Source organism: Marmota flaviventris, chromosome Y (assembly GCF_047511675.1).
Source record: "Marmota flaviventris isolate mMarFla1 chromosome Y, mMarFla1.hap1, whole genome shotgun sequence".
In the NCBI taxonomy this organism is placed as follows: Eukaryota; Metazoa; Chordata; class Mammalia; order Rodentia; family Sciuridae; genus Marmota; species Marmota flaviventris.
In genome coordinates this window covers 14668014-14683257 of record NC_092519.1, presented here as the reverse complement: position 1 = coordinate 14683257, position 15244 = coordinate 14668014, and the positions used below count along the sequence as shown (strand labels likewise).

General features: G+C 42.5%; 1 protein-coding gene across 1 annotated transcript in view; it reads right to left on the bottom strand.

Annotated features, from left to right (window-relative positions):
- Positions 1-3751: 3751 nt before the first annotated feature.
- LOC139703505 (anosmin-1) overlaps positions 3752-15244 on the bottom strand; it is a 146317-nt gene continuing 134824 nt past the window's right edge. The window contains exons 9-14 of the mRNA XM_071606982.1: positions 14193-14339; positions 7338-7432; positions 6639-6810; positions 6230-6450; positions 5031-5172; positions 3752-3905 (exon numbers count right to left, since the gene is read on the bottom strand). Coding sequence (XP_071463083.1) covers positions 3847-3905; positions 5031-5172; positions 6230-6450; positions 6639-6810; positions 7338-7432; positions 14193-14339 — 836 coding nt within the window. The 3' untranslated portion in view covers positions 3752-3846. The remainder of the gene's footprint in view (positions 3906-5030; positions 5173-6229; positions 6451-6638; positions 6811-7337; positions 7433-14192; positions 14340-15244) is intronic.

The window sequence follows — 15244 nt, the reverse complement described above, 5'->3', positions numbered from 1 at the left end:
GAAGGGCAGGAGAGAGAGAGAGAGAGAGAGAGAGAGAGAGAGAGAGAGAGAGAGAGAGAGAGAGATTCCTTTAAGAAATGAATGGATCAAATCCCCAGACAGGTTTAAAGATGCTTTATTACTGAATCAGTATGTACAAACTCTAACAGGAAAATAACGAGTAGTGGAATATCAGGCTATGTACAATACTTTCTTGTTTTTTCTTTACAAAACGTTTTTTACAAGATTACTTCTCTCTAAATAACATGACAGACATACACAGAAATCCAACTGTTTTTTATTACACACATAAATAAATACTGACTTTCAGTGACCGCGAGAAGTGACATGACTTCTACAGACCTTTCGGGTGAGAGGGTAACAGCTCTGTTATCTGCAAACTACAATATAATTAAAGAAGAGGAAAAAAAATAATAACTTTATACAGAACTCAGTTAATCACTCTATAAATTGTATAAGTTGCTAAAATATTCAGCAGCGGTAAGACAGTCAGGAGGGTCCATGCCTTACAGGAAACCGACCGTGGTCATGCAAAATCATAGGTGAGAGTGCACGTCTTCATGGATTCCTTTATATTTCAAGATGAAGTTTCAGATACATGCAGATACTTAGCCTTGATGCTCTGGGTATGGTGTAAATCTTCTTTTAATAAGATCTAGAGTTATTTGCAATTATGGGGATGTGTAAATTTGAAAAGCCGTGGACACAGTGTAATAAAGGATATAAATAAGTCAGTATTGTACGTGGCATTTGCTGATACATTGGGGCTTTTCTTATAAAGGGCAAATTCTCAGTAAAGATCACCAGTTCTCAATGGGGTCTTCTCGTGCCCCCGGGGACAGGTAAACACCCTGCAATGCATAGCCCCCTACACCAAAGACCTCTGCAGGCCCAATTTAAAAGTGCTACATTTGAGAAATCCTGATTGATTGAGTCAGTTCATGTGGGTGTCGGGGAGCAGGGTATTTCTAGGATTTGGGTGTGTTTTTAATCTGAAAGTATTACTTAATAAACATTTCAAAAATACCTGTCATAAACTTTAATATGTCATATGCCGCAACAAGCTATTTAATGGATACATGCTAGTTTGTAAAAATCCTTTCCATGAAATTCCACTTAGAAAAAGGTGTCAGCACAGAAAAATTCATCACTAAGGAGTAAATCTTATAAGTGAAAATAATGTAGATGGCTGTTGGATATATCGAATTAACCATCTCTATCTAGTGGGGATATTATTGATGAACTCGATTTTTTAATCATTGGATCTACTTTTCTCATTGGAGAGAAATGCATCTAATTTCAATAAAGCACATTCAAAAATGATGAACTAAAATGGTATCTTATTTTGAAAAAAACAAATAGATTTCTGTCACTTTTATTAGGGCACTCACGTTTCTAAAATTCAAAAAAATTTAACGATTTTTGATGATTTGATTATTACTGGGGATCACTAAAATTCAAAAAAGAAACATACTTCTTTTACTACTTCATTAATAGTGTTTTCCTTCTAGTAACACTAATAAAATTTAAATTTCTGAATACCATAACAAAATTAGACACTCATAAAAGCTGTTTTGGATTTCTTAAGGATGATGTCAGTTTCAGATTCATCATCTGAACTGAAAATATATTTGCTCAAGGTCTTCTCCCCAGACAAAAGAAACACGATTAAATTTTATAACATTAAATTTACATAATAATTTAATAATATTTTTGTATCTATGTATATACTCCTGCGTTTTTAACTATACAAAAGTACAAAACTCTGCTGGCATAAATATTTTGACTTGTTTTGTGACAGTTTTAGGTAAAAGACATGCACGTAGCCAATCGTTAACGGTTTCAGTGTTTTTGAAATTTTAAGAAATTGAAAATCAGATGCTGGTAATGACCCTAGAATACATCATAGTTGGGGACAGCTGTGGTTTTGTCTAAGCTCGGGGTGCTTTTAAACAAAGGCTGTTTCCTGGTCTCTGCTTTTTCTTAGAATCAGGTGATTTCATAACACAAGGTAGAATGTCCGCCTGTTTCCCGTTGCTTACACACAGAGGCAGAGCATTCCTACATTCTCCACTTTTTAAATCCTTGAACACACAGGCAACGGTGTCAAAATCTACCATTAGGTATCCAGGTTCAGAGACGGTGGCCTCCATCTCTACCCCACCCACATAATAATAAGAGGGATGTTCTCCACATTGCTATCCCCTGCCTTGGACAGCACTGTGACATCACAGACACAGTGAGCTCCGAGCGGGCCATGGCACCTGGAGTGTCTGGTGTTGGCACACACCCAAGACACGGCAAAAGGACCAGGGGCAAGTCCTTCCCCCAAACTAAGGGCAACCTTACCGGCTTACTGTTGTATTCAGAGAGACTATCAAATGGGGGAGCCCTGTATGATGTAGAAAAAATTCCTTTTTTCTTATAGAATCCACATGGATGGGGGAAATAAATCATCTATTATCCATTTATGATCTTTAGAGAACACAGTCTCTCCCACCACTGCCGGGCTGTCCAATAGCGAATGCATGCTCTGGTTATTTTCCTGTAGGTGTAAGTACCTGGGTAATTTCGTATAGGAGTACATCTTCACATGGATATATGTACAGACATAGATGAGCACACACACACACACACTGGTGCTGTATAGACGCACATCTATGCATATTTTAAACCACGTATGTGGGTGTTCCCTCAACTCAAATAGTTCTGTGTTTCAGGTTGCCTCCTCCCCCCCCCCCACAAACTGTGCACCACCATTATCCTGATGATGTATCTTGACTTGAGTTCATTGTACTCGGGGATGGTCTGGAATAGAGTAAATTTTCCAATCATAAAGATTTAATAGATTTGAAAAAGTAAAGGTTAGTAAAAGAGAAATAATCATCCTTTTGTTCTAATCAATCAAAGACTTTTTATTTATTTATCTATCTTTTACTTCATTGAGAATATTCTCACGTGCAAATTAGCTTCCTTAGATTCAGAAAAGACAAAACTCGGTAAAGGTCTTTTAAAAATGCTCACGAGTTCAGATCTTTTCATTTGAAGCAAGGCGTTTTTGAATTTCTTGACAGTGAAACAAAGCAAATAATGGTTGTTTTCTGCACTAACAAAATAAATAAGTTAACACATCAGGAAAATCTCCCACATTGGGCGAACTACTAAAAGGTATCCTCGAAATAGAATTTTCATTGTTCCAAGGCAAAAAAATCTAGGAAGCATCTTAATTCATTCAGTTCCTCTGCTTTGCGGTGTCTTGTTAATAATAAGTTACAGACTGGATCTTCAGTATTCTTTGTGTAAAAGGAAACCTAATAGGCTTAATGTGGGACCATTTTTAGATTTAAATTTAGGAGTATAATTCAGACTGCAAAGTCTGTGAGTTAAAAACCACCCATCCATGATAAAAAGGCTCTTATGAAAGATTGGAGAAGTCAGGCCCAAAGGCTTGTAAATCAAAACAATAATTTAATCAAGTCTGATCTGTGGATTCAAGGTATGTGGGATATGCATGTGAACTGGGTCCTGGTTCCAATCCTCAGCTTGGATATTTTGCTGTTCCAAATTCAGGGAGATCTCATTTCTGCAAATAGTCAATCGAGATGAGCAAAACTGCAGACAAAACTGAAATTCAGGGTTGACTGGACCTGGTCTTGGTCTTGTTTTCGGAGGGAACTCTTGTCCGTCCTGGTGACTGACTGCGATGTTCCAGGAGCAGCTGGGACTAGCAGAGGTGCCCAGAAGTGCCCAGGAGAGGAAGGTCTCTCAGAAGTACCTGCCGCTTCTTTGGGGGCGGTGGGCGGGGGACGTGGCCGTGTCCCCGGTCCCTCCAAGCCTTGGAGCAGTTCAGTACCTTTCTGGAGAAGGCTTGTAATGATGCAGGTGATGGTGTTTCAGGTGGGGTCCTAGAAGTGACAAAACCTCTCAGTCACATGGCCCCATACATAGTGAATAATAGTGCAAACCCATGGACTCCTCAGGATGGCTGTGGACTGCAGCCAGCGCTGGCTGCCTCTGTGGGGAATCTTTCCTATTGCAACCCTGAGGGCCCAGACACACGTTCATCCATTCTCTTCTCTGTCTTGCCCCAATTTCCCCTCCGTCTTTCCTTGTGCCCACCCCCAAACCGTAAAATGACCAAGAGAGAAGCTCCTAATCCTTCATGCAAATCATAATCTTCTTTATTATTTCCTCAAAACACCATTTTAAAAATGAACAAATGATTTTGGTAAACAGAATTTCAAAGGAGATTTGGAGAAGAACATTTTATTTAACTGTTATAAATGCAAAGACAGGGCTTGCAAACTCTCTAATTGCGACAGTTTTTGTTTTTCTGCAAACCACAAAGCAAACCAGGTCGTAGATGCAAATGCTATCCACTGTTTCAAAAAATCAGAGTTCAAGTTCAAAGGCAGGCTCAGCAACTTAGAGAGACCCTAAGCAGCTTAGCGAGACCCTGTCTCTAGATAAAAAATAGAGCTGCCGAAGTGGCTCAGTGGTTTAGCGCTCCTTTAAGCAATAAAAACTTTAATGAACTCCATGATATAAACATCATCAAGAGGCTATTCATTTGGGAAGAGTAAGTGAACATATCTTTCATCAATTTTACTTAATTTGGCTCTAAATAGAGTAGATACAGTGGGTGTACTATAGGAAAACTCCTGCCATATATGATCGTAAAATCGCTAATAAAAAATGAGCATCTTCACAAAAATCAGTTCTTGTGTTTTAATATGTGAAAATCTTGATTTTTCCTGGTGAGGTGGCACACACCTGACTTCCCCGCGGCTCAGGAGGCTGAGGCAGGAGGATCCTGAGTCCAACAGGCATGCAGTAAGCACCCTCCACATACTTTTCACTAAAGCAAATCCAGTAAATAGATACAGGCGGGGACCATCTTGTTCCAGATAAGGAGAATTCCTGCTTCCCAGACATGCATACTAACCAATGCCTTGTCCTCACTTTTCACCAAGATCTTTCCCTGCGCCCGCAAGACCTGCCCGGGCACCTGGCCCCCCGAGTCTACTCACTGTGGGCAGCCGAGGGCGGCAGGCCTGGGGTGCGGAAGGTCTTGATGGTGGCGGGCCCCTCTCCTCCGGTGGTGAGCACTTGAACTTCCAGCCGGTAAAGGGTGGATGGCCTCAGGTTGGGCACCGTTAGCACGTGATGGTCCTGCAGAGTGACATGCCACAGAGGCTCATCAGTGACCTTCTAGCGGCAGCTGCATGTGTGTGTGTGTGGGGGGGACACAGTCTGTGGGGAGCAGAGTGTCATAGACATGCGTGTTGGCTGGCTTCTGAAAGCCACAGTTCAGCCTGGACAAGGCTTCTCCTAATTTTCTGGACTTCTCTATGTGGTTTCTTAGCACCTGACTCAATGTCTGGCAGCCCGAGACCCTGGGCAGAGTTCAAGTGTGCCCAGATGCCAGTTCTCAGCCCTCCCATTCCCCCCCCCCCGGATTCCTTCACATGAGACTTTCCCATGGAGTAAGGTTCTCAGCGGCTCATCTTGTGATGTGAATTCTTGATGATCCAAATGTCAGTGAGGGAGCCAACGAGTCTGCTGACCACACAATCCACCTGTCAATGCCCATAACCGAGTCCAACCGTGGACATTCATAAAATAACGACTTTCCCGTTTCCACGGAACCTCTCCTCCCGGGATTTTTAAGGTGTTTTTTGTTTCGGATTGTCTTTTGAATTTTGGAGCAAGATTTGGATATTCTAAGAAGGTTTTCAGACAGGGTGGAAAAAGAAAAAAAGCCCACACATGATTTTTTTTTTTTTTCTTCCCAAGCCAAGGAATTAAGTGGCTTGGAAGAGTGTCCAACTAATTAGGGGCTGTCGCCAAATTTGAATGGGGGAAGGAAAGACAAACAACAAACTTCTTTGAGCTATTTTTCCCCCCAGTTCAGCACTTCAAACAGGGCATGTCCACTTGGACCAGAGGGACACAGGGGTTAGATTTATTTTTATGTGATACTGGGGCTCGAACCTCCCACGGGCCGGACAAGTGCTCTCCCGCTGAGCGACAACCCCAGCCCCAGTTCTCAACTGGGATCCTTGTGACAAGGTCTAGCGCTCACAAAATGATGCGCTCAGGGGACAGGTGCAGAAACGGGAGTCCAGGTCACGGTGGGCAGCAAGACCCACCTAAGCTACTCGGACGGCCATGGGAACTGAGCCTCGGACACCAACATCGGGGGTCTGGGGAACCAAGGGACACCTACTGAAGGCAGTATCTGGGACTGTGAGATAATGCTGTTGGGCAAACTGTTCTGCCTGCTCTCCGTGGTGACCTCGGCCCACGTCACTTGAAACCCAGTCATGGGCTGGTAGAGGTTGGCTTTGGTCATCTTCCAAGAAAAGTGGCCAGTGATGTTGACGTCTTGGACGACGAAGGAGGCAGAAAGGTTCTCTGGCTTGGCCAGGACTTTGGACAAAACGGGACCTGTGGGAATGCAAAGCGAGGAGGTCAGGGTCAGGCTCCTGCAGAGAGCGTCCCCAGGGGCTGGTGGGTGTGTTTCTCATACAGAAAAACAAACTCATAGCAACTGCAGGCAGCCGGTCTGCAAGGAGGAACATTTTCAAAGGGTCACTGACCACCAGGGACCTGGACGGGCAACGAGTTCTTCCTACCTGTGTCACCGGGACAATTAACGTGCTTGTGGCTTTTCCCCTTCAGAGCCGAGCATGGCGGGGTAGAGAAGAATATGGTCTCTGCCTTCGAGTGGCTCTTTGGCCGGAGAGGTTGGACGCTCACCTTATATTTGCAGGAAAAGGACAGGTCCTGAAGAATGATGTAATTTTCCTGGAACAAGAGAAAGAGACACAGAGCAATAAATAATAAATCCTTGGGAGGCTGAGGCAGGAGGATCGTGAGTTCAAAGCCAGCCTCAGCAAAAGTGAGGCGCTAAGCAACTCAGGGAGACCCTGTCTCTAAATAAAGTACAAAATAGGGCTGGGGACGGGGCTCAGTGGTCAAGGGCCCCTGAGTTCAATTCCTGATACAAAAAATAATAATAATAATAATCCAGACATTTTATGCAGTTAAAATAAAGGAGACAGATACTCGGAAAAAGTCTTCCACTGTCCTAGGGACTCTGTAAGCACTGTGCTGGCCACAGAAGGTCTCAAGGCAGTGGTATAAATGGATAAAGGTGGAGTGGACACCATCTTGGGTATTCCAGCTGCCCGCAGGTCATTATGTAATAGCAGTTGGTGAGAATGAGTTATCCGTGGCACGAATGTGGTTTGCACAGCCCTCTGACTGTTACATGCACAAACCAAATGCATCCCCAAACTACACAGAGCCAATGAGTACAGTCGTCTCCTTACGTGGGTCACAGCAGATGATGTCTCCGATCCGGCCGTTTTGTTGTGAGCACACACCTCTGGAAACCACTGCACGTGGTATCTATTGATGCTGGGATCTGTGGTGTCAAAACACACAAAAGAAACAGCCTGGTAGTCACGTTCCACATGTGTGAGTCAGCATGCCATGACTGTCACAAATACCTGACAGAATCAACTTATAGAGAGAAAAGGTTTATTTTGGCTCCAGGGTTCAAGATCACCCTTGGGCAGACACATTGCTTTCAAGCATCCGAGAAAGCAGCTCACCATGGTGGGGACAACAGGCTGAGCCAACCTGCTCCCCGCATGGTCAGGGAGTGAAAAGAGAAGAAGAGGAAGAGGCCAAGGTCCCTCAGATTCCTTGGAGACATGTCCCCAACAACCAAAAGACCTCCCACTAGGCCCCACCTCTTACAAAGGCTCCGTCACCTCCCAGCCAAGTTGGGGACCAAATCTTCAACACATGGGCCCTGAGGGACATTCTAGGTCCAAGCTAGAGTACCATGTAGCCTGATGTTCTTAAAACGGAGAGAACAGAGCCTGGCGCAGTGGCACACACCTGTAATCCCAGCAGCTCGGGAGGCTGAGGCAGGAGGATCAGGAGTTCAAAGCCAGCCTCCGCCAAAGTGAGGCCCTGAGCAACTCAGGGAGACCCTGTCTCTCAATAAAATACAAAATAGGGCTGGGGACGGGGCTCAGTGGTCGAGTGCCCCTGAGTTCAATCTTCAGTACCCACCCCCCCAAAAAAAAACTGAGAGAGCAGGAAGACAGAAAATAAAATTCTACAGGCACGCATAAAAAAATGCATAGTCAAAGGCGGTATGCAGCTTCAGTAGAAATCCTGATTATTTAGTGAATATGGAGAATAAATCTGTGTTGAAATTTCAGCACGACAGAGAAATACAGCAATGACTCAGTGCAACATTATTAGTCACCCCAATGTGCCCCGGGGTGCGAAAGGCCAGGCTCTGCCCCTGATTAACCTCTCATCTGGAACATTCACGCCAAGCGTTTGCTGAGGGTTTTCAGATGGGAAGGAATCTCTTTGAAAAAATTGGGTTGATCTGGTGGGAACTGGTTTTGAGCAACTTGGAAGCAGACAAGAAGCTATTGAAATAAGAGAGAATAAACAGATATAAAGTGGGCACCCGTGACATTGAGTTCAAAAGGAAATGGCTTACGAAGGGGCTCTCATGCTTACATGGCAGACATCAAGGCCCCTTTAAAAAAAAAAAAGAAGAATTCTGCATTATACGTAAGGATGAAGTCAATCCATGAGTAATGGACCACATAGAAAGGGCCGCTCTCCTGCATCCTGCAAATGGATGGAACTAGGCTAATAATAATGAACAAAATACACCAGTAAAATACATGTTAGGCAGCTTGGAAGGCTGAGGCAGGAGGATCGTGAGTTCAAAGCCAGCCTCCGCAACTCAGCAAGATGCTATCTCTGAATAAAATATAAAAAAGGGTTGGGGATGAGGCTCAGTGGTTAAGTACCCCTGGGTTCAATCCCTGGTACCAAAACAACAACAACAAAAAGATGTATGTTAAGTTAGAAGATCATAGGTCTACAGATAATTACAGACACTGGGGTGGTAGGGCATATTGACCACAAGCTAGCACTTTACATATGGTGGCTCACACTGGAGCAAGGAATGGGGACACCCACACTCAGTGTCCCCAACTCTGCACACTTGATCTCTGCCCCTAAATCACCCACACTGCACTCGGGGTGCAGGAGGTAACCTTGAGCACAACATGGGTGTCGGGAAACTCGTCCCCCAAACTCACTGAGCCTCTGCCCTTTCTCTGTAACTAAGGATGCAAACAAGGGCAGGGCCAGGGGCTGGGCAGGTGTTTGAAGACCAGCAATGTGCGAAGCCCCTGTGGCCAGACAGACGCCACCTGTGGTTGCTTCGAACACCAGGGACGGGTTCTCTTGGGCAGATGGACGGCTGGAAGGGCTTCTCTCTGGGCTCAAATCAAGGTGCTGGATGGCTGTGTTCCTCCGGAGGTTCTAGCGGAGAATGAGTCTTCATGTCTTCTCGAGTTTCCGGAGGGTTATGGTGACCTTCCTCCATCTTTAAGTCACTGAGTGGCTTTCCTTTGACTTCAGAAGAGAGATGGTAGGCCACCCGGCCTACCAGGTCTCGCCTCGTGACATTCACGGCTGCCTAGGCAGGGCCCTCTCATGTAGCGTCCCCTCTGGTTGTCGGGTGGTTTGTTCCTGGGACTGTTGGACTCATCCTGAGACCCCATTTGGCTACAGCTGCATGAACTCCAACATGGCACCCACTCGGTGTCACTTTTGGGTGCCCAAAGATGACCACCTTACAAGACAGGGATATACTCAGCAAATATTTATCAAATGACAAACAAATGAGTGCTCATTCACTTATAATCTAACACAGGAAAGAAAAACAGTGTGCTCGAGGAACCATATTGCACTAGGGAGGTAAAAGCAATCTGGGAACATAAAATATTAAATAAGCTCAGATTTTAAATGTCCTCAATAATTTTATTTTTGATTTTTTAAAAAATTTTAATTTGGGTACTGAGGATTAAATCCAGGGGTGCTTAACCACTGAGCCACATTCCCAGCCCTTTTTAATTTTCAGTTTTGAGATAGGGTCTTGCTAAGCTGCTTAGGGGCCTGCTAAGTGGCTGAGGCTGAGGCTGGCCTTGAACTTGTGGTCCTCCTGCCTCAGCCTCCTGAGTCACTGGGATTATAGGTGTGTGCCACCCGGCCCAGCCTCCTCCATGATTTCAAACGGTGCTCCAAGAGGCCAATTTGAGGAGATTTCTTTTAAAAAGACAAACCAGGGTCAGCCTTTGAAGCTCAGTGGTAGAGGACTTGCCTAGGACGTGGGAGGTCCTGGTTTCATAGGCCAACACCACAAAACATAGATAACTGCATAAAATAAAAAATAAAAGGCAAACTGCAACGCTCACACTTGTTTATGTTTTTTGAGCTGAACTAAAAAGAATCAGTTTGGAGACCCTCACTCCCGCAATAGTCATTTACAGAAAATGTCTCTACCTTCCTCTTCTAAGTTATTGAGATCTTAAGAGCTCACACTTTAGATGTTGAGTGCAGAGCTTGACCTGTACTCAGAATATTAAACGCAACATTGTTCAAGCAGACAATGAATAGGAAATATTGGGAAAAAATAGCAATACATTGGTAAAAAGTAATACAAATGAAAAGAGTATAAAACAGTTGTTATAAAAAGTAAAAAGTAATACAAATGAAAAGAGTATAACAGTTGTATATAAATAGTTTTTACATAGTGTTTACATTGTATTAGGTATTACAAGTTGCTTAGAGATGATATAAAGCATACCGAAGAAGGTGTATAATTTATATACAAATATAATAATTGTATATCAAGCACGTGAATATCCACAGGGAATTAGGAACCGATCTCCTGCAGACACCAGGGTACAACTGTACATGAAAATTCTATCGTGACTGCCCAATTAATCTACTTCTGAACTCCATTCCTTCCTTCCACAAACCAATAGCATCAGGTAGAAATCCTCGAAAAAGTATTTTTAAATTTGGGAATTTACTTTCAATATGCCCCAAACATGAGATGCATTCAATCTGTTTCTCAAAGACGTCGAACTCGCTGTGCACAGTGTAAATGAAGGGAGCTAAAATTTTCCGTTGATTGCAAACGCCTACGTTCATGAAAGGCTCATGATCAGGCACCATGGGTTTCTTGACATTGCAACTCTGAGAACCAGAGTGCATCTTGGGGTACCCGAGGACAACAGCCGTCCTGGGAACCAGAGGTCACAGCTGCAGCGAGAGGGGACATACGTTTGGAAGGGCACTATAGAAGGTCAACTGCATTGAGGTAGAGATTTCTTTCTGTTTCTGGTTGCAGTGTTTCAGACCCTGGAAATGGTGCCTGGTAGGTGGTAGAGTCCTTGCCCAGGGTGGTAGATGGACATAACCTTGGTGGGACGGCACTTTCTGGTTCTCATACAACCCATAACCATTTGGAGACCCCTGCTAGGCACCTCTGCTTAAAACAGTAGCATGAAGTCCCCTTTCTCTCTGAGCTCATTTTTCCTATTTATGCTGTAAAAACACCAAGTCCAGAGCCGGAAGGCCGGCCGACACCAAGTGCCTGTTCTGTTACCACACAGCAAAAATGAGCTATGCCCCCAGGAGCCTAAAATCACAAACAACATCAGCTGAGAGAAGTATTTGGTTAAAGATGATACGCGATCCCACAAATTCAGTGTTGAGTAGACTTTCTCACTTAGCACTCCGGCTTACAACCCAACTATCATGTCCAAGCTGCTAAACACAAGTCACAAGGACATTGGTTTTAAAATCCATGCCACTTCCTTGTTTTGGGATGTGGTCTCTTATTGCCCAACGGTTATATCATATGTTGTAATGTCAAATTCGATACCACTGTGCACCCCGATGTTGGCTGATGAATACAGACAGAATTTCTCGCCTGTATGTTTTAAATGATTGATTCACAGATTTGAGAAAATGATAGTTTAAATGATCCAAGGTTAGAAATAAATACGGAGAATATCAACGTAACAGCATTTCTGGATTCAGAGTCAGAATATGAATAAAAAATGCAGTTATAAAATACCAAAAGCAAGCATGACAAAATGAAGCTCAGAAAACACATGTCATCTATAACAGGATCAAAATGAACACATCTTGGAATAACCACAATAAAAGGTCTTATTGTCTCTTTATAATAATATATCAGGAGACGGGATTGACAGGAAAATTTAAAATCTGAATAAAGCAATATACCACCATGCTTACAGGTTGTAAGATTCAGTATTTTTATTATTTGATCATTTTTCTGTTGTGATTCTAGAGATTGAATCCAAGACCCTTTGCATGCTAGGAAAACTATCAACTGAGCTATATCCCAGCCCTCAGTTGTATACTTATTTATTTGGTACTGGGGACTGAACCCAGGAGTACTTAAACACTGAACTAAAACATTAGCCTGTTTTGTTTTGCTTTGTAATTTTTATTTTGATACGGGGTCTCGCTGAGTTGCGTAGGGCCTCCTTAAGTTGCTAAGACTAGCCTCCAACTTGTGATCCTCCAGCCTCTGCCTCCCAAACCACTTGGATTATCGGCATGAATGACCATGCTGGGCAGTATTTTTAAACAAGATGTGAATTCTCCAATCATGAATACATAGATGAATTTCGACATTCATATAAAGCACAAAAGGTTTGTGTAGGAACTGAAGGATTGATTCAAATAGTTACGGTAAAATGCAAAGGGCTAAGAGTTCTCGAGACAATTTGTAAAAACAAGTAAAAAACCCGGGGACGTCTCATGAAACTAATTAATAAGTCAACAGTGGTTAAGACTGTGAGCTATTGTCTCAAAATTGAAAAATTATGTCAAAGGACAATATGAAAATTCCCCAAAGTAACCTGCATATGTTTGCTTAATTGGGTACAAACCTAGTACCACAGAGCTTTAGAAAAAGACTCGTTTTCATTTATTTATTTATTTGGCACCAGAGATTGAATCCAAAGGGCACTCAACCACTGAGCCACCTCCCCAGCCCTTTTTATTTTTTATTTTAAGACAGATTCTCCCTAAGTTGCTCAGGGCCTTGCTAAGTTGCTGAGGCTGGCTTTGAACTTGGGATCCTCCTGCCTCAGCCTCCTGAGCTGCTGGGATGACAGGTACACACCACCACCACACTGGAAAGTTTTAGCATTATTAAGAAATATGGTTGATATTAATATTATTCTATAATTTTATTTAACAGTTGATCAATGCAATAGATCAAATAAAATTTAATGTTATATTTTTATAAATTAATTTTAATATGGATATGTGATTCTGCTATATAATCATTTAATAAATGTTTAATGAATTATAAATTCAATTAACTTATGCTAGGAATGAAGTACATTAATTATAAGAGCTATGTTGCTTTGTTTATAGAATAGTTCTCAGCAGCTTGAAAGAAAATTCTGGAGCAAAAAATTACTCTGACATCAATATTCCTTACGAACCATCAAAGCCCTGAATAAAAAGGACTTCAGAAGAATGAGAATTTGTAAAACTGAACAGTTAAAAACCACCTGTTTTGCTTATGTTTTTAAGATGCATAGAAGCCTTTAAATTTTGTATGTCATGTATTCTAAAGTACTCTTGCCACAATTAATATCCTCAGGGTAAAGGAAACAAAAGAAATTTATACCAAAGATAAATGCTCAGAGAAGAAGAATCTACCCCAAGGAGAAGTGTTCATTATAGCATTGATTATGAAATTGGAAATTATACAGGAACCCTCATGTGTTGCTGTACTGGAATAGTGAGGTGGTATATATAGGATGCAGCCACTTGAAAATGTTAGGAGAACTGTGTGGTGATAGCACATACCCATGCAATGCTGAGTGTCAATAATTGTGTATGTTTTATGCACACATATGCACACATGCACCGGAAACACCTGATTGAAACACAGATGCGTACACAGCTTCTGAAAGAACACCAATCCACATGCAATTCTTTTTTTTTTTTTTAAATAAAAATTAATTTAGCCAGGCAGGGTGTTGCATACCTGTAACCCCGGCATCTCGGGAGGCTGAGGCAGGAGGATCGTGAGTTCAAAGCCAGCCTCAGCAAAAACAAGATACTAAAGCAACTCAGTGAGACCCTGTCTGTAAATAAAATTCCAATAGGGCTGTGGAGTAGGCTCAGTGGTCGAGGGCCCCTGAGTAAAATCCTTAGTATAAAAAAAAATCCTATATTTATTTATATCACTGTGCAATTTAACACAAGTAATAATGAAGCAAAAACTCCTGGCCTACCTTCTGTCTTTTTCCAGTAGACCTTGACTTGCAGCTGGTTGTCTTGGTAGAAAGGAGCTCCGATTTCCAGGGGGTGCGGGGGCCGTCTTCTTTGGAAGGGGGGCTGTGTTTGGATCACAGCTTTTCTGGGTTTCCCAACCTGCTCTTCTAGGAAAAAAAAACAAAACAGCACTTTAATTGACTTACTGAGAACAATCTGATATTAACTCCAGGGTATTTCCCGCGATCCTGTCCCTCTTTCCCAGCCTCTTGGTCCCTGTGGAAGGTGATGAACGCATGTTCTTTTATGTTTGAGATAATGACCCCCAACCGCTTCCCAATGCGCCGGAATGCCTGCTACAGGTGTGTTACACAGAATTCCCAGACCTTAAATTGATAGTCCATCTATGTTTACCGTGTTTGCACTTCAGAAAAAGGAACAGGTAACATTTCCCATTGTAGATAAGCATTTAAAAAAAAAAAGAAGAATAATAAGAAGAATGTGCTCTTGTTCACTACCACTTTTGAAACATGGACTTTTTTTTTCTATTCTCTATTTAAAAATGTTCTCAAGACATAATCAGAGAGTGAGAAAAGCAAGAGTCATCCTTACTTTTATATATGAGCTTGAAAAACTCCATATTCAACAAGAGCTCAGGATATGCTATGATGAATAATATAATATAATATGCTATAATATAATTTCAGAATATTTCTTTGAAATAAACCATTCAAACTTTGACTCTTTTTTTTTGTACCAGGGATGGATTCCAGGGGGGCTTAACCACTGAGCCACATCCCCCAGTCCTTATTATTTTATATTTTGAGACAGAGTCTCGCTGAGTTGCTTTGGGCCTCTCACTAAGTTGCTGAGACTGACTTTGAACTTGAGATCCTCCTGCCTCAGCCTCCCGAGCTGCTGGGATTCCTGACATGTGCCTACACCTTTACTTATGTGAATTTCATGAAAAAGCAGCACAAATGGTACGGGGCATAGTGACATGGATGTCGGATGTTGGTAGGCCTGTGCATATGCATTTTCTCAAGCCAAAGGTAGGACCCATGAGTGACTG